Genomic DNA, 18,291 nt, shown 5'->3' on the forward strand with positions numbered 1-18,291 from the left:
TTTTGCTTGTGGGTTTGAAGGTTGGCTGTTGCTTAATTTATTTGTGGGAGAGGAGAATTTATGTAGGTAGATGACAGATAACCTCTTCACATGTTTAGGAGTTGGTTGTTTTCTTTTGGGGTGTACTTATTTTTGTTTGAGATGACATTTTGCGGGATGATTGTGAGACTTTGTGGTGGGGCGCTTCTATTTTTGAAGGGTTACCTGTTTCAGGGGAAGGTATGTGACTTGGCATTTAGAGTCCCACTCTAACCTCGGCTGCATACAGGTAGTCCTTGACTTACAACTATTCATTTAGTGACCATTCAGAGATACAATGGCACTAAAAAAGTGACTTATGGCCATTTTCACAGTTATGATCTTTTCAGCATCCTCATGGTCACATGATCAAAATTCAGACGCTTGGCAACTGGCTCGTATTTATGACAGTTGCAGAGTCTCGGAGTCACGTGATCTCCTTTTGCGACCGTCTGACAAGCAAAGTCAATGGGGACGTCAGATGGACTTAACGACCATGTTATTAACCTAACAACTGCAGTGGTTCACTTAACAACTGTGGCAAGAAAGGCCGTAAAATGGGGCAAAATTCACTTAGCAACTGTCTCACTTGGCAACAGAAATTTGGGATTCAATTGCGGTCCTAAGCCGAGGACATCCTGTATGGACAGCTTTATGTGTGCAGGTTGTAGTTCCTTTACAAAAAGAGGTACAGGTTCATTTAACAATCAAAGTTACAACGGTCTCAGAAAAAGTGCTTTACAAACCTGTATTCACACATACAACCATCACACCACCCCATGGTCAAGGCAAGGGTCCCAAATGGTCAATAGGGGGACTGCCGCCATGTTATCAAACCCCCCTCCCATGACACACGTGATGCGCATCAAAAAAGCATAATTATGGTTGTCATTTGGGGAGTCCTCCTACAGGAGTGGTTGGGCGAGCAGGAAGTGCTGGGACCCCATCTCAGAATTCCCCAGCAGCTTGGACCATATCTGGAAATTTCAGCAGTTGTGGTTGCAAGTGAGTGAGAGAAGAATATGGCTGCCCTGTGAAATGGCTTTTAAAGCAGTTCAGGGCTGTGAAGCAGCTGGCTTCGTGCTCTCATGCCATTCTGTTGCTTCACAGAGCAGATCAAATCTTTCTAGCTGTTTCTTTGACGGTAGTCTTTCTCCACTGATTGCCCAAGTATTTGTGTCTTTCCCAATCTAAGTTGCAAAAGGCTACGCAACCGAGTAGCTAACTGTAAGATGTGTACGAACTGGCTGGTGGCAAGTGGGGGAAACTGTATAACTTTTTCTCCAGAATTGCATTTTTAATAGCAATAGCACTTAGACTTATGTATCGCTTCACAATGCTTTACAGCCCTGTCTAAGCGGTTTACAGAATCAGCCTATTGCCCCCAATAATCTGGGTCTTCACTTTACCAACCTCGGAAGGATAGAAGGCTGAGTCAACCCTGAGCCGGTGAGACTCGAACTGTTGAACTGTAGGCAGCTGGCAGTCAGCAGACGTAGCCTGCAGTACTGCATTCTAACCACTGCGCCACCACGGCTCTTTTTAAACCTGGCATCTTTCCGATTATGGAACTTTCACTCTTGTAGGAGTCTTCTTCTCTAGAAGAGATGAAGTGACTTGTATTCCACTATGGATTTGTAAGATCCCAGGTTGAGGAAGTCTTTTCCAGAAAAAAAAAATNTTTTTTGGCAACAATACAGAAGTGGGGGAATTCAATTCTTTGGGGGAAATGTTGCTCAATTCCTCAGTCTAGACCAGCAATGTCCAGCCTTGGCAACTTTAATACCTGTGAACTTCAACTCAACCACAATGTTCAGGGGTGGCATGATGGCTCAGCGGTTAAGGCGCTAGGCTAGGCTTATCATCTGGAAAGCCAGCAGCCCAGGTTGGAGACCCAAGCACTGCATGATGGGGTGAGCTCCAGTTACTCCAGCTCCTGCTTACCTAACAGTTTGAAAGCATGCAAATGCAAGTAGATAAATAGGTACCGCTTCAGTGGGAAGGTAATAGCATTCCTTACTTTCATGCTGGCCACATGATGACGGAAGCGTCTCTCAGACAATGCAGGCTCCCTTGGCTGAGAATCAGAGACGAGCACTGCCCTCTTGAGTTGGTTACAACTGGACAGAGGAAACCCTTAAACTTTTAAATTCAATGTTCAAAGCAGAATCTTGATTACTCTAATATAGATCAGCATTACCACCAGTCTTCCTGAGGCATGTCTTATGATCATGGGGCAGGTGAAGTCTCTCTCAAGTAGAGCTCGCCTCCTGCAGACTTCAGGACACATCCATGCTGTTTTCTTGTCAACAATACCCAAATTATTTGCCATGCCTTCTTCCAGGATGATTTTTTTACTTCTCCATTCTAGCCTTCTAATTCCTGGAAGGCTCCCATCCAGGTAGTAACCAAACCTGATCCTGCTTAGCTTCGGTGCCCCAACAAGACCACATGGCCACATGCTGAGATGAGGAGCAACTTAGGAGGAGCTCAGCCTTTCAGTTGTCTACCACCTGTATCGTCTGTCCTCCATCCATTCATCCACTCCTTCCTCCCAGAAGCTCAAAGTGGCTCTATGGTTTACCCTACTCCATTTTGTCGTTGAGATAATCATGTGAAATAGGCTAAACTATGAACTAAGTTCATCCTGTGTGCATATAACTATGCAAATTTCATTCCCAAACTCTGAATATCTTATCCCAGTGAACTATTCACTTCACTGCAGTGCCATACAGGTTTTTTTTGGCAGTTCTTCTAGAACCGGTCACTTTTCAGAGTAGGCAGTTACTTGGTGAAGTTTGGTGTATTTTCATTCATTCTATTAACCATTAATCAAGGAACGAGACCTCGAAAAGGATTTAGTCCCCCTTGTTGAGTACACCATCTACAGCAGGGGTAGTCAACCTTGGCTCTTTTATGACTCGTGGACTTCAATTCCCAGAATTCCTGAGCCAGCTTAGCTGGCTCAGGAATTCTGGGAGTTGAAGTCCACGAGTCATAAAAGAGCCAAGGTTGACTACGCCTGATCTACAGTATATACAGGTAATCCTCAACCTACAACCCCAATTGAGCCCTCCAAATTTATGTTGCTAAGTGAGACATTTGTCAAGTGAGTTTTGTCCCATTTTATGACCTTTCTTGCCACAGTCATTAAGTGAATTACTGCCGTTGTTAAATTAGTAACATGGTTGTTAAGTGAATCTGGCTTCCCCCATTGACTTTGCTTGACAGAAGGTTGCCAAAGGGGATCGCGTGACCCCGGGACGCTGCAACCGTCGTAAATATGAACCACTTGTATCTGAATGTAAATCATGTGACCATAAGGGTGCTGCAATGGTCACAAGTGTGAAAAACGGTCATAAGTCACCTTTTTCAGTGCCGTTATTGTAACTTCGAACGGTCACTAAACGAACTGTTTGAAGTCAAGGACTACCTGTACAACATTAAGAAGATTTCATTGGATCTCATTTGCTGAAGGATAGGCAGTCTAAGGAAAACTATGTAGGATGTATGTCCCCTGTTGGATCCAAGGAGACTAAATGTTCAGCTTACTATTTTTTTTTAAAAAAGCACCCCTGTTAAAGTTTCCCTTAGGACAGTGATGGGGAACTTTTTAGAGACCAAGTGCCCAAACTGCAACCCAAAACCACTTATGCATCGTCGGGTGCCGGGTGGGTGTGGCCCATTGGCTGGGTGTGACCCATTGGCTGGGCGTGTCTTGGGTGGGCGTGGCTGCAGTGGTAACGGCAGACTGGGTGGGACTAAAAAGTTCAATCCCAACTTTGCAAGATTTTTTTCCCCGCGAGAAGTTGAAATTGACTGATTGATTGAACCTTTTTTTTTTTTTGCACATGGCGGCGGAGGCCTAAAGCGAAAAGGTTTTATAAAACCCAGCTGAAGGCCTAGGACTGGGGCGACGGCACACGTGCCCACAGAAAGGGCTCTGAGTGCCGCCTCTGGCACCCATGCCATAGGTTCGCCACCACTGCCTTAGGAAGTAAGGAAGAAAGTCCTGGAATTCCCTTCAGTATAATGAGGGGTCCTTGGTGCTCTCTGAGCTTGCTTGTTTTCTTTCAGACGTTTCATTACCCAAACTAGGTAACATCATCAGTGCTAGTAAGGAGAGCTATTTGCTGTCAGTTTATCTAGCGGCTTTTGTTGTTGTTGGGGATGGTCTTAGAGGTGTTGTTGGAAATGGTCTTAGAGGTCCTTTGGTTGGGCTGTTGGCTTCTTTGGCAGTTCCTTTATTGGGGTATTGTTTACTTCAGGGGTCCCCAACCCCCGGTCCATGGACCAGTACCCAGCCACGGCATGCCAGCAACCGGGCCGCACAAACAAGCAAAGCCCCCTCCGCGAGCTGCAGGCAGCACACAAAACCACGCACTCTCCGGTCCATGGAAAAAATCTTTCTCCACGGAACCGGTCCCTGGTGCCCAAAAGATTGGGGACCTCTGGTTTACTTGATTGTTGGTCTGATGTTAACCTCGGGGGTTAATCTATGCTGGTCTGGGTGCTGATTGCTGGTGGAGAGGTGCTGGGGTCTTTTGTTCCTTTTGGGGCCCGGTGATAGTCTCTTTTGCATAGTCTATAGATGTTGTTAATGTCTATGTGTCTATTGATGGCCTGTTTGTCTTCAGTGCAATAACCAAGCAGTAAATGAAGACTCTTGTTTTCGGCCAGATGTCCATCTAGGCCATTGTTTCTCAACCTTGACAATTTTAAGGCATGTGGACTTCAACTCCCAGAATTCCACAGCCAGCATTGCTGGCTGTGGAATTCTGGGAGTTGAAGTCCACATGCCTTAAAATTGTCAAGGTTGAGAAACACTGATCTAGGCTGTATTTACTCATAGTTCACTGTATTTGCTTTTGCTCAGCTTGATTTGCATAGACTAAATTTGATAAACCAGCAGATCAAATTGTGGCTGCTTACTTTGTGATGCCACGTGTTGTGTGAATGCAACTTTTGGGAGTTCAGAATCAACAGCCTGGTTGAAATTTACCTGCCTTCTAGAATATTCCCCCCCCCTTCCCCCAGCAGATAAGACCTTGAATTTGACCCAGTTACTGTAGGATACATTGGAGCAAATCACGTGGCTTCCTGAGAGCTGACAAACCGGTTTTGTTTGCATAGCCTTCCCTATTTTTTTCTTTTATTTCTTCTTTTCTGGATTTGAGTTTGCAAGATTGAGACAGTTCTTTGCCAAAGGCCCCACACACACACACACACACACCTCCAGTGGAGAGACATAGCCTTCCTGTTGCTGGTAGAGGTATATCTATCCTAGTTTGTTACAGCAAAAATGGGTCTGTGGGCATCTAGGCTACTTATTTGAGCTTCATTTTCGAGTTTGCTGAATGGTGAAGTTTCCCTTTTAAAAAAAAAAAACACCACTGCCTTTTAAAAGAGTGGCTGCTTAATGGCTGCTTGTGATATGCTGTGGAATTGGATGTGACCTTGATTGCCAGACAGTATTTAATCACTAATGTGTATTAGTGTAAAACTGTTTGGGATTCCTCCTATTTTCATTTTGGAGTCTTGAACAACTTGGCCATAGGCTCAATTCCTTTTTTTAAAAAAAAATACATATAAAATAAAGTCAATAAACCATCGAAGTGTCTTCATCACACTTCTTTGCCAGTGAGATGGTGCTACAGGTAGTCCTTGACTTACAACCATTTGTTTAGTGACCGTTTAAAGTCACAGAAGGACTAAAAAAAATGATTTATACCTATTTTTCACACGATTGTCGCTGCATCCCTGTGTACAGACGATCAGACTTTGGATGCTTGGCAACTGGCATGTATTTATGACTGTTGCACACACGATTGTCGCTGCATCCCTGTGTACAGACGATCAGACTTTGGATGTATGGCAACTGGCATGTATTTATGACTGTTGCGGGGTCCTGACGTCACGTGATTCCCTTTTGCGAACTTCTGACAAGCAAAGTCAATGGGGGAGCCAGATTCATCAAAGAATCCCACAACAACAATAACCCTGTGTGGTGAGTTGGGCTGAGAGAGAGTGACTGGCCCAAGGTCACCCAGCCTGCTTTCATGGCCAAGGCTCCCAGTCTCTTACTTTTTAGCCTGGTGCCTTCACCATTAGACCAAGCTGGCTAGGTTTCCGAAGTGATTCTCTCGGTCTGGGTGGCCAGGGAACTACGACTCCTGTTTGTGAAAAAGGCCTCCTCTGGATTATTGTGACACCAGCACTGGTTGCTCAAAGTCTCTTTCATCATCTTCAGGAAGCCCACTAAGAAATTCATAGGTTGTGGGATCCTGCTGAAAAACAGTTGACAAGGAGAGAAGTCCACATTGCAAGAATTCAGAAGCTGCATGCTTTCTTTTCTTTTTTTTTAAAGTGCTTTATTTTCTATTTTTTGGCATTTCTGTTAATCTTTTGATTCGAAGAAGTATCTTTACTTTTTTGCAAATAATGCCAGTGTCTGAGTTTTGTAATTCCATGCCAAAGCGTTTTAGCAAGCAGAGTAGGAAGTCTGTTGGTCATCAAAACAAAGTTTTCAAAACTTTCATTCATCCTTTTGAGGTGGGCATGAAAGAACCTTTTAAGAGACTGCCAACTTATTCAAGCTTATTTCTCTTTTCTTCTCCTTGAGTAATCACTCTTTTGAAAAGGGGATTTGCCACAGACTTCAGCGCAATTTTCCATAACGACAGAAAAGTCTTTACAAACACGAATAGAGAATTAAAAATGAATAAAATACAGTTGTGTAGTCAAACAGCTATTGATTGTAATGAAATAAAAAAAATGTTATGGTTGGAGCCAGGCATTAGTACTTCACAATTGTTCCTGCCTTTTGAGGATGAATGTAGATGGCGGGAGCTACACAGACAAGGAGCAAAACAGGAAGCTTGAGAAAGAATAAAAAGACCTTGACATGCTCAGGGAACTGTTGAGATTGACTGAATCACAATAAGAATCTTGTTATAGAAATGCAACCTTATGGATTCCAAAACAAACACAAGCTTTCCTCAAAACTCCTCTCTGTTGGGCATACTCGGTAATCACAGTATGTTGAATGTTTGCTATAAAAGAAGAATAAATATGAAGGGAGAGGCAGCCTTGCTTTACAGCTGCTGGAAGGATAGGCAACCCCAGCTCCATCCACCCATGGCTCTCTTGAGCTTCTCCTTGCTCTTGACCCAGTCACTCTTCTTTCACAGATTTGTTTTGCAATTCTCTCTATATGACCACAATGCTTTCTCCAAATCTTTCTTCTTGTCCCTAATTTTGCAAATTGGGTGTGCTCCAGGTCATAACTCAGGGGTGGGCTACCATGGCAACTTTACAACCTGTGGGCTTCAAGTCCCAGAATTCCTGAGCCAGCATGAATGGGGGTTGAAGTCCACAGGTTGTACAGCTGCCATAGTTGCCCATCCCATCCTAACTATTAAACAGTGCCATCTGGTGGGGCCCAGAAAGCATGCCTTCCCTTTTGAAGGTTCTGCTCTATGGAACATCATGCCCCTTGATACAGTGGCACCTTGGTACTCAACTGATTTGAAAGTCATCAAATTTGGTACCCAATGCATTTGGATGCAAAAATTACTCTTTGCTTGCTTGGTACTCAGTGCACAAGTTAGAATCTGTTGGTGTCGGCTGAGTTGTGACTCACTACATCAGGGATCTTCAAACTTGGCCCTTTTATGACTTGTGGACTTCAACTCCCAGAATTCCTTAGCCAGGCATGCTGGGTGAGGAATTCTGGGAGTTGAAGTCCACAAGTCATAAAAGGGCCAAGTTTGAAGACCCCTGCACTACATTATTCCTTTTGGGAAAAATTTGTTTAGTACTCATCATTTTGGGTACCCATCGCGTCTCCCAGAACCAATTCACATTAAGTACCAAGGTACCACTGTATTTGCTTGGCAATGACTCCACTGGCATTTCATAAATCCTTGAAGAACTGGTTGTTCCTTCAAGTGCAGAGTCTGGAGCTTGGATGAGCCCATCAATATAATGTTTCTTATTATAATTATTGTTTTATAGATTAAGTTAGATTGTTCTTTTGGTACCATTATGGTGTTACTGTACTGTTGTTATAATTACTTTCTTGCATTGCTTCTGTTGTTTTTAATTCTGTGTTCAATACTCAGAGTTGCAATTGGGAGACCACAGAATAACAGACTTGGAAGGCACCTCAGAAGTCTTCTACTCCAACCCCTGTTAAAGCAGGAGACCCTATACCAGGGGTCTCCAAACTTGGCCTCTTTAAGACTTGTGGACTTCAATTTCCAGAATTCCTCAGCCAGCATGGCTGGCTGAGGAATTCTGGGAATTGAAGTCCACGAGTCTTAAAGCAGCCAAGTTTGAAGACCCCTGCCCTATACCATTTCAGACAATTGGTTGTCCAATTTCTTCTTAAAAACTTCCATTGTTGGAACACCCACAATTTCTAAAAGCAAGTCATTCCCCTGATTAATTGTTCTAACCATCAGGACATTTCTCCTTAGATATTGGAACACTGCTATCATGTCACCCCTAGTCTAGTTTAACGAAGAGAAGGACGAGGTGGGACATGATAGCAGTGTTCCAATATCTCAGGGGCTGCCCCAGAGAAGAGGGAGTCAAGCTATTCTCCAAAGCGCCTGAGGGCAGGACAAGAAGCAACGGATGGAAACTTATCAAGGAGAGAAGCAACCTAGAACTAAGGAGAAACTTCCTGACAGTTAGAACAATTAACCAATGGAACAACCTGCCTCCAGAAGCGGTGAATGCTCCAATACTGGAAGTTTTTAAGAAGAGACTGGACAGCCATTTGTCCGAAATGGTATAGGGTTTCCTGCCTGAGCAGGGGGTTGGACTAGATGACCTCCAAGGTCCCCATCATCATCATCATCATCATCATCATCATCATCATCATCATTACTACTACTACTACTACTACTACTACTACTACTACTACTACTATTATTATTATTATTATTATTATTATTATTATTATTATTATTATTATTATTATTATTATTATTATTTCCTCCAAATGTTTTTCATATATTTAGCCTCCAATCCCCTAATCATCTTTGTTCTTCTCTGCACTCTTTCTAGAGTCTCTCCATCTTTTTTTATATCATGGTGACCAAAATTGGATGCAGTATTCCAAGTGTGGTCTTATCAAGACGTTATAAAGTGGTAATAACACTTCACGTGATCTTGATTTTATCCCTCTGTTAATGCAGCCTAGAACTGTGTTGGCTTTTTTTGGCAGCTGCAGCACACTGCTGGCTCCTATTTAAGTGATTGCCCACTAGGACTCCTAAGATCCCAAGCTATATAAATTGATATTATAATAGAGAATAAAAAATAATGTGATCCTTTCAAATTAGTCACTCATGTTTGGATTCAATCCACATTTATTAAGCACCATTTTATTTTAACCCTCTCTCTTCATGTTTTGTCCAGCACGCTTCCTAAGTGTTCCTTCCTATTGCATTCACTTATGTTTTTCTTGACAAATTCATCTCTCACTTTCATATAGCAATTTGGAGAAAATCACACTGTTATACACAGCCATTGTTGCATCTTTCAATAAGCATTCTCTCTCTCTCTCTCTCTCTCTCTCTCTCTCTCTCTCTCTCTCTCTCTCTCTCTCTCTCTCTCTCTCTCTCTCTCTCTCTCTCTCTCTCTCTCTCTCCTTTTAAGAAAAGCTATCTACATGTGCATCAATTTGAGTGGGCCATGGGCCCTTTTGTTAGCTTAAAAAAAGAAAGAAAAACCATTCCTTTATCTCTCCCCCCAGTAGGGTGCATATTCTCTGAAGGCAACCTGAATGGAGAGTCATCACCCATGTCTCATCGGTCAGAGCCAGGTGCTTCCTTCTTGAGAATTGTTCCTGTACCTATGGCAACAAGGAGAACAATAACATCTGCCTGCTGGCTGGACCTTCCAGTTCCACACTGAGGATGCATCGGCAGGAGGACACTAATGTTTAGCAAACGCTGGTGGGATTAGAACTGGATGGTGTTGACTTGAGACATTCTTACCAAGTACTTTCCATGGATCAAGACCCTGGCATTGAGGCCCTGCTGGACCTCAGCTTCCTGACCGAGGAGGAGCAGAATGCAATTTTGAAAGTTTTGCACAGAGACTTGCAGCTCCAGATGTGTGAGGAAGGACGGATCAAGTGAGAACCTGTTCTGTGGTGGTTGTCTCAATAGATTTTAGATGCTTTCTTAAAGTGGCCAGATTAGGATCATCTCTATTTCTAATGGGGTCTTCTCTCCAAGATGTCTTCCATGGTTTCATTCACTGAGGCCGTACATAGGCAATCTATGGTCATCAGGCCAAATGTGGGACCTGGTACGTCTTTTGTACTGGCCGAGCCATACGGGAGTGGGCAGGGCAAGATTTGAGTGGGACATTTTCCTACCCATGTGCTTAAAGGAGCAACTCAGGAGAGTGTCCATTACATTATTCTTCCTTTCATTTTTGTCTTGCCATACCCCACCCTAGCAAGGAACCCAGAGCCACTGATGTTTAGACTTGGGCTGCTTTCGTGTCCATCCCCATTAGGTTTTTTTAAAAAAAAATTCTATAGGCCTTTGGCATCTATTAGAAATCATGATGATGTCATGCACAACATAATTTATTGATTTGATTTAATTTGATTCAAGTTATATGGCCACCCATCTCGCCAAGGCAACTCTGTGCAGCATATACAGATAGTCCTCAATTTACAACCATTCATTTAATGACTTACAACCAGTATTTGCATTTAGAACCGTTGCAACATCCCCATGATCACGTTATCAAAATTTGGGTGCTTTAGCAACCAGCATGTATTTATGATGGTTGCAGTGCCCCAGGGTTATATGATTGCCAGCTGGCTTCCCACAAGCAAAGTCAATGGGGAAAGCTGGATTTGATTAATGACCGTGTGATTCACTTAATACCTGCAGTGATTTGCTTAACTGTAGCAATAAACAGTGATAAAATTAGGTGTGAGTCACTTAAAAACTGCCTTGATTAACATCCAAAATTCTGGTCCCAGTTGTGATCATAAATCGAGGACTATATAGTTAAAAATATAAATATAACAATTACATATACATATGCACATACACAAAAGCCAAAGGACAATTGAGGCTATATTTGTCAATAGTAGACTAAGAATACCACACATAGGTCTGACACTTATTCCTGGATGAACATCTACCGGTAAGTCTTAAGAGTTTTTTAAAAGACCAGCACTGATGGGGCATAATGATATTATGCAAAAGAGGCAAATTATAAAATTGCAGCAATATCATCAGAAATTGCATATTTTGTACTATAACACCTAAAGTCACTTATCATCCCTTGCTTCCTATCACCTTATGAGGATACTTTAACAAACTTTGAGGTTCCTCCTGGTTGATAATGCTTCCTTACAAAGAGGCAATGCAGTGTGGGTTGTGTAGCAATCTGCACAGAATATTGAGTTTGCTATTAGTATGCATTGGAGTTGGGAACTTATATATCCCTCCTAGCTTATCTGGCCTAAAAACTTTCAGCTTCTCAGCTTTGGTCATGTCAACTGTGATTTACGTGAGTCTGAAAGATGACACATGTCCTTCCTGGCATATGGGTTACTGTCCAGTCTTACGTCTCACGAAGAAGTCACCTTGAATTTAGTTGAACTTATTTCCAGGCAAGCAATCATAAGGTTGCATTTAGCTACCATAGCTTCGTCTTTCTAGAAGCATTGGATTCTCCTTTTCCCAAATCCTTCTTGGCCTGAATTAATAATTTTAACTGTTTTGATTCACTTCCAACTAACTGTGTTTTCTGCCTTGAAAGCTTGCTGGACAAAACATTTGGATTCTAAATAGGTGATAATGAGGAGGAAGAAAAAGAGGAAATTCTGGTCCAGCAAAGCTTTCCAATTTTCTTGTTTCTCTTTCCCTTTTTCTGCCCCCTCAAGCAACCTGCGCAAATCTGTCTCTGACCCAAACTGGCTGAAGATCTTGTCCGGCGAATGGTTTCGTGATGTCCGTTCCAAACGGCACCAGCGCAATCTCTTCGGGGCAGACATTGTCCGAGCTTCGATCCGCCGGAGGAAGAAGCCCAAAGGTAAGAGAAGAAGATTCTTGACTGTCCTCTTATTCCTTAGGTTTCAAGATTAGGGAAAAAGAAACAAGAGAAGCAATGTTTTGGGAACTCATTAACTGATGAAGACTGCTCCTCAAATAATCATATAATCTTCTAGTCCAGGGGTCTCCAAATTTGGCAGCTTTAAGATTTGTGGATGTCAACTCTCAGAATTCCCCTGGGAGTCGAGGTCCACAAGTCGTAAAGTTGCCAAGTTCTAGTCCAAGTCCGTGCCCAGTGCAGAAACCTTCATATAATTCTGGACAAATGGCTGTCCTATCCTGTCTTGAAAACCTCCAGTGATGGAGCACCCACAGCTTTAGGAGGCAGACTGCTCCATTGGTGTTAATAGCTCTCACAATCTTACAGTGTAGCTTTTAAAGGAGAGGATTGCCTCAGGTTGCTCAAAATATCATGGTGAGGATGGATGATTTTTTCCCCCTGTCTCATCTTCCTTTTCTGAGGTAATAAGGAGAGTTATCCTCAGTTCGGATTTCTCATTCTTTTGGATCAATGCAGTATTGTTTCTGAAAAGAAAAGTGCTTTTGGTTACAGTTGACTTTGTTATGGCGCATAAAGCTAGGCAGTAAAAGAATACAGAATACAAAATTACAGAATTGGAAGGGACTTTGGATGTCTTCTAGTCCAACCCCTTGCTCAAGCAGGAGACCCTATACCAGTTCAGACAAGTGGCTGTCCAGTCTCTTGAAAGCCTCCAGTGATGGAGCACCCACAACTTCTGAAGGCAAGCCGTTCCACTGATTAATTGTTCTCACTGTCAAGAAATGTCTCCTTAGTTCTATGTTGGATCTCTCTTTGATAAGTCACTACTTTCACCCTACCAAAGCAGATGAACAGGAACTCAAGCAACAAAGAAGCCTGGAGAATGTAGTTATGATCAGTGAACCTGTGCCAGAGGATGGGAAGATAATGGAGGCCATGGTTGTGCCAGAGGATGAGAAGACGATGGAGACTATGGATGGGTAAGCAGTTTTCATATTCAGGTGGAAGGAAGTTGTGTTTTTGCTATGAAAATGCAAGCTTCTCAAAAGGTGTTACAAACAGCTAAAGCTTCATTCTTACAACAGAAAACATTTCCTAAATTATCAAGGAGGAAGAGTTCTTTGAGAAAGCTGTAGACATTTTGTTAAGGGTGATGACATAAGAAAGCTTCTGTTGAGAAGCTTTCAACAGAAGCTCAAGCAATGAGCTAGAGATAGGAAATGTGGCAGCAATGGTTCTTGAAACAAGTTTGGCCAGCAAAAAGAAATGTCAACCCAGACATTGTAATTCAATTTCTTGATTGAACCCATGGTTTGAAGAATTTCAGAACAAGATATTTCTTCTGAACCCATGCCCAAATATTTGGCTACATTGCTAGAATCAGAGCTCAATCTTGACTCTTCATAAATAAATGTACTCCTTTCTTTGACTTAACTAAATAGAATTATTTCTGCTACCATTCAGCTTTGGAGTATCTTACTGATCATCTGCCTGTCATCTGAGGTTTTGCTTTCTCCCACTTGCAATCCAAAGTCTTTGAAGAAATTCAGAGGTAGAACATTCCCAAAATATAGTACTTCAACCTCTTCTTGAAGACCTCAACTGAGGGGAAAGTCACTGAATCCCTTATATTGAAGAAGAGATCCTGTGTCCTCCAGATGATGCACCCACTGGCATGATCAATAATGATGGAAGCTGGGAAATACAGTTCAGCATCATCTGCTGAGCCATGTAATCTCCCCTCCAGTTGGTCCCCACTCCACTTTTAACTGCTTAATGCTTTTCAGTTGAAATTTATCCTTATCTGGAGTAGTGGAAGACAAGTTGTTTTCCTTTCCTATGCAAAAAACCTTCAGGTATTTGAAGAATGGTATTAACATTGTCCATCCACACTCCCTGATATTTTCCAGAAAACAAATCCACTTCTTCCAATCTTTCTTTTAGAACGTGTCTAAATCCTTACCATATTTAGTATTGTTATTTGTAGAGTGCCAAATCCCTGAGGATTTTTGGTAGTTTACACATAACTTGCTTAAGAAATAAACAGATGTATACAAATAAAGATCCAATGAATAATAAAAATATAGAATAAAAGTAGTTGAACCAAACAAAGCTATAATCAAACCAAGATGAAATCAAAGTTTGATTCAAGGCCCAAATGCCCTTAAAAGCAGCTTCTGGAAGGCAGTCTGGGTGGGACCCAATCAAACATCTCCTGGGGATGGAGCCAGAGACCTTGCTATGAAATAACAACAACAACAACAACAACAACAACAATCACATCTCTTTTCCTTATAGACTGCTCCCTGGGACTGCTGTGCCTCAGACTTTCCAGCTGACAAGGACCCCGGTAAGTGGTTTATTATGGTCAAGTAATCCATCATCCAGAGTAGGTGGTGGTTGTGAACATTTGTGCCAGTTGTAAATGGCAGGAGGTGTAACAATACAGTCAGGGTGCTGGAGCTGAAGGAGAATCAGGGCAACTGCCCAATATGCTCATTTCTAAGGCTCTCCCTGCCAATAGCACACCTGGAGCAGGAGCATCACTTCTGAAATGCAGAAACTTTGATTCAGCTCCAGAAACCAAAGCTGGCAACCTCTAGAGATGCTTCTGTACTTTTCCAGTTCTCACTTACTCATAGGGAGGCTAAATTTGGCAAAATCCGGAAAGCCACTGTTTGCCCTTTGGTATTAAATTGGCCCCCTTTAAAAATATTGATTCTTCATTCTGAGTGCGAGGGTGGCCTTTGTGCAAATAAGATTTGGGAAAAAAAATCTAAGGAAGAAGACTTTTAATGTTAGAACTTTGCAAATATCCCTGGAGACTTGTGGATCCAGAGCATTTTGTTGTTGTAAGCCTCAGAGTCCTTTGTCTAGCTCTGGGTGCAGTTGCAGTCGCTGATGCAGTTTGGCTTAGGCCGATAAGGATCTGAAGATATGTTTGTGTTCAGGTCCTCTGTGTCCAGTGACCACAGCAGATCGCTTCTTGCTTTCTCTCTTAGGAGGCCAATCTCATGTCCAAGGATGCGGTCTGCTTCCCGGAGTCGGCTGTTGAAAACGCTTTAGGTAAAAACCCATCAGAAATGTGCAGCTGTGCTAGGGGGCAGCCACAAAACAGACACGTTGCATTAGTGTGTGGTTCTTCCTTTTGGGTGTAAATACCCACCTAGGTCCCCCTGAACTTGAGGAAGGATTGGGGCTGCAGAGATCTGAGAGAGGCAGCAGCATTCATCTCCCCGTAGCCATTACAGTGGTACCTTGGTACTCATTGTTAATTGGGTCTGGGAGGCACAATGATTACCAAAAATGATGAGCACCAAACTAATTTTTCCAATAAGGAATAATGTAGTGAGTCACAAGGCAGCTGACACTGACAGGTTCTAGCTTCTGCTTAAGTACCAGACAAATGATGAGTACCGGGACAAAATTTTGCATCAAAATGCGTTGAGTACCAAATCTGATGAGTTTCAAAGCAGCTGAGTACCAAGGTATCGCTGTATTCTGAAGAAAATTCACTCCTTCTCCCAATCAGGGTTCTTATTTTGAGGGAGAGAGTTTCCATTTGTACTCAAGAAAGCAATTGGGGAGAAAACAAAATAGTGAAGGTCCCAGAAATAAGAATTCATCACTTATGGCGACCCTGAGATCTTCTCTCCCCAAAAAGCTACTTGCTTGTTTCCAAAGCACGAAGCAAACCATGTACAAAAAGTCAGCTTCTTCCTCTCCATCCCTACTGTGCATAAGCCCATTAGCAGCCATGCTTAAAGTTCTTTTAGCAAGTCCTAAAGTTGCCAAGTTTGGAGACCCCTGCTTTAGGAAAACAATCTTGCAAGATTTGAGGGAAGGATCCAAAACCATCTAGTGATGAATGGCCACGTCCACTTTCTCTGAATGGGTGTCTGGGTGTTGGGTGCAAACGACATGGGACTGGCTAGCTGGCATTCTGAACAGGAACATCCCATGTTGTGACATTTTGTGGCAAACTTATTTGTGCTGTGTCTTTGAGACACGGGGGCAGCATTAAACCTTGCACAGAACTGTCGAGTTTCCAAGTCCCGTGCCTCATCTTGTCCCTCTCCATTTACCCCACTGACCATTGCAGAGAGAAGCAGCTCATTCAGCAGTCTGAATTCCGAGATAGAGGAACAAGAACAGCCTGGAGTGGACCCATCTCTCAGGGACACCGTGCAGGTACAAAGGCAGAGATGGCCTCTCTTTTTTTCTTATTTAATGACCCTGTAATCCAGGGGTCTTCAAACTTGGTCCTTTTATGACTTGTGGACTTCAACTCCCAGAATTCCTCAGCCAGGCACACGTGCCTGGCTGAGGAATTCTGGGAGTTGAAGTCCACAAGTCATAAAAGGGCCAAGTTTGAAGACCCCTGCTGTAATCCCTTGCATACACACACACACACACACACACACACACACACACACACTTTTGAGAGCAGGCATCAGAATTTCATTTTATTTTATTTTTTAATGTGTGCCAGTCTGTTCACAGAAAAAAGTGACAATAAAGGTTAGCCCTGCCCTGCCCTGTTTAACGGACTTTATTCAGAGGTGACATTCCAAACTAAAATTTTGTCTCCACTTCTCCGCTCCCTGAATGGGGATTGGTAACATTGAATTTTTACCATGTAACCTCCAACTGGGAATTCACATATAGAAGGGCATACTACAGTTGTGATATACCGTCTCTTCTTGTATGTATCCTTCCGCAGCTAGAATTTCACAGTGATGGGTTTTAAGATTAGGAGATTACCCTATTGCAGGCAGGTTATGAGAACAATTCTTCCTTTTTTTCTTCTCCCAATTATTTCAAAACCTTAGAATAACAACGGATTGAAAAATGGACAAGGGTCAGCTTTGGTTTCTTCACCTTCAGGGGAGTATCCAGTGAGCCCCCCAATTAAAGGAATAAATACTAGCTCCTCTGCCTCCAGTTTGAGTTCATCCACGGTACGTGATTTCATGGTTGTAGTAAAAATATAACTTTTAGCTAAAAACTATATTATATAGGGTGATGATGCAAAAAATGTTGCTGGAATTCATAATGATAATCATATTTATAATACCTGAAGACAACAAAGAGAAGAGAAAGAACCATTCCAAATGGCATTGATAGAGATCTGCATATTTCTTTGTATCCCATATTATACTGTATTGTGCCAGTTGCACATTTTAAGTCAATATTAAAATAATCACAATTAAATTCGGAGTATTAGGCAGCATTTTACAGCTATAACCAGTATGACTCAAATTCTAAATTATAAACTAGAATTAAAAATTGTAATAATTTCTGCTTAATGCAAGGAATTTGCTGAATTTAGAAGATCATAAAGAGATCAATATCTTAATCTTAATTACTAATATTAGGAAAATTTATCCACAGTAGAAACCTGCTCACAGGTTTATAGTCTAAAAATGGATTCCATGTTGAATTAAATTCTATATCAGATATGTTTTTCCCAAATATAAAATTAGCTTTGGTATCAGTGCATAGGTTTGGGGGGGAAACTTAAGGTTTGTCTTGGCATTTAAAAATGTGTTAAGCCTTGTTTAGGACTTTTGTTTCTCTGTGGTTCTTCTTCTCCAAGTGGCAGGAAACGGTGTCACCAGTTTTTAGCAGTTATGGGCAAAACGGATTTCAAGAATTGCAAAAATGGTCCTTGGGGTGAAGAGTTACAGATTGCTTCAGTAGAAAATACTAATTTCCCTGTTATCTTTTCCTGGATGATTTTCAACTTGAGGGTTGGAATGAATGTTGGATGTCTCCTAGTCTAACCACTGCTCAGGACAGATCTTTCCAGATCATCCCAGACAAATGCCTGTTTGAATAACTCCAGGAGGCAGGCTGTTCCACTAGCTCCTTGATCAGAAAATAACTCCTTATTTCAAGTTTGGATATATCTGCATGCAAATCTTTCGGGGTTTGGTTCTTATCCTATCTTCAGACACTGCAGAGAATAAATCTACATTCTCTTCCTGGTGACAGCCCTTCAAGAACTGGAAGACTGCTACCATGTCTCTCCTTAAGCTTTTCTTCTTTAGGTTAAATGTACCCAGTGGTTTAAAATTATAATTCTTAGGATTCAGCCTCCAAGTCTCTCACCATTTTGCTTGCTCTTCTTTGCACTCTTTCCAGCCTCTTTTCATGGTGCCTCTACCCCTA

The 18,291-nt window shown here is 42.2% G+C and overlaps 1 protein-coding gene across 1 annotated transcript in view; it reads left to right on the plus strand.

The window, feature by feature from the left end:
- Positions 1–18,291, plus strand: part of SYTL1 (synaptotagmin like 1) — a 44,198-nt gene that overhangs the window by 11,571 nt on the left and 14,336 nt on the right. Inside the window, exons 2-8 of the mRNA XM_029285588.1 lie at positions 9,785–10,168; positions 11,948–12,096; positions 12,962–13,097; positions 14,416–14,467; positions 15,120–15,183; positions 16,220–16,308; positions 16,950–17,078. Coding sequence (XP_029141421.1) covers positions 10,041–10,168; positions 11,948–12,096; positions 12,962–13,097; positions 14,416–14,467; positions 15,120–15,183; positions 16,220–16,308; positions 16,950–17,078 — 747 coding nt within the window. The 5' untranslated portion in view covers positions 9,785–10,040. The remainder of the gene's footprint in view (positions 1–9,784; positions 10,169–11,947; positions 12,097–12,961; positions 13,098–14,415; positions 14,468–15,119; positions 15,184–16,219; positions 16,309–16,949; positions 17,079–18,291) is intronic.

The sequence above is a fragment of the Protobothrops mucrosquamatus genome, unplaced genomic scaffold (assembly GCF_001527695.2).
Source record: "Protobothrops mucrosquamatus isolate PMUCROS unplaced genomic scaffold, P.Mucros_1.0 scaffold1906, whole genome shotgun sequence".
NCBI classification, from domain to species: Eukaryota; Metazoa; Chordata; class Lepidosauria; order Squamata; family Viperidae; genus Protobothrops; species Protobothrops mucrosquamatus.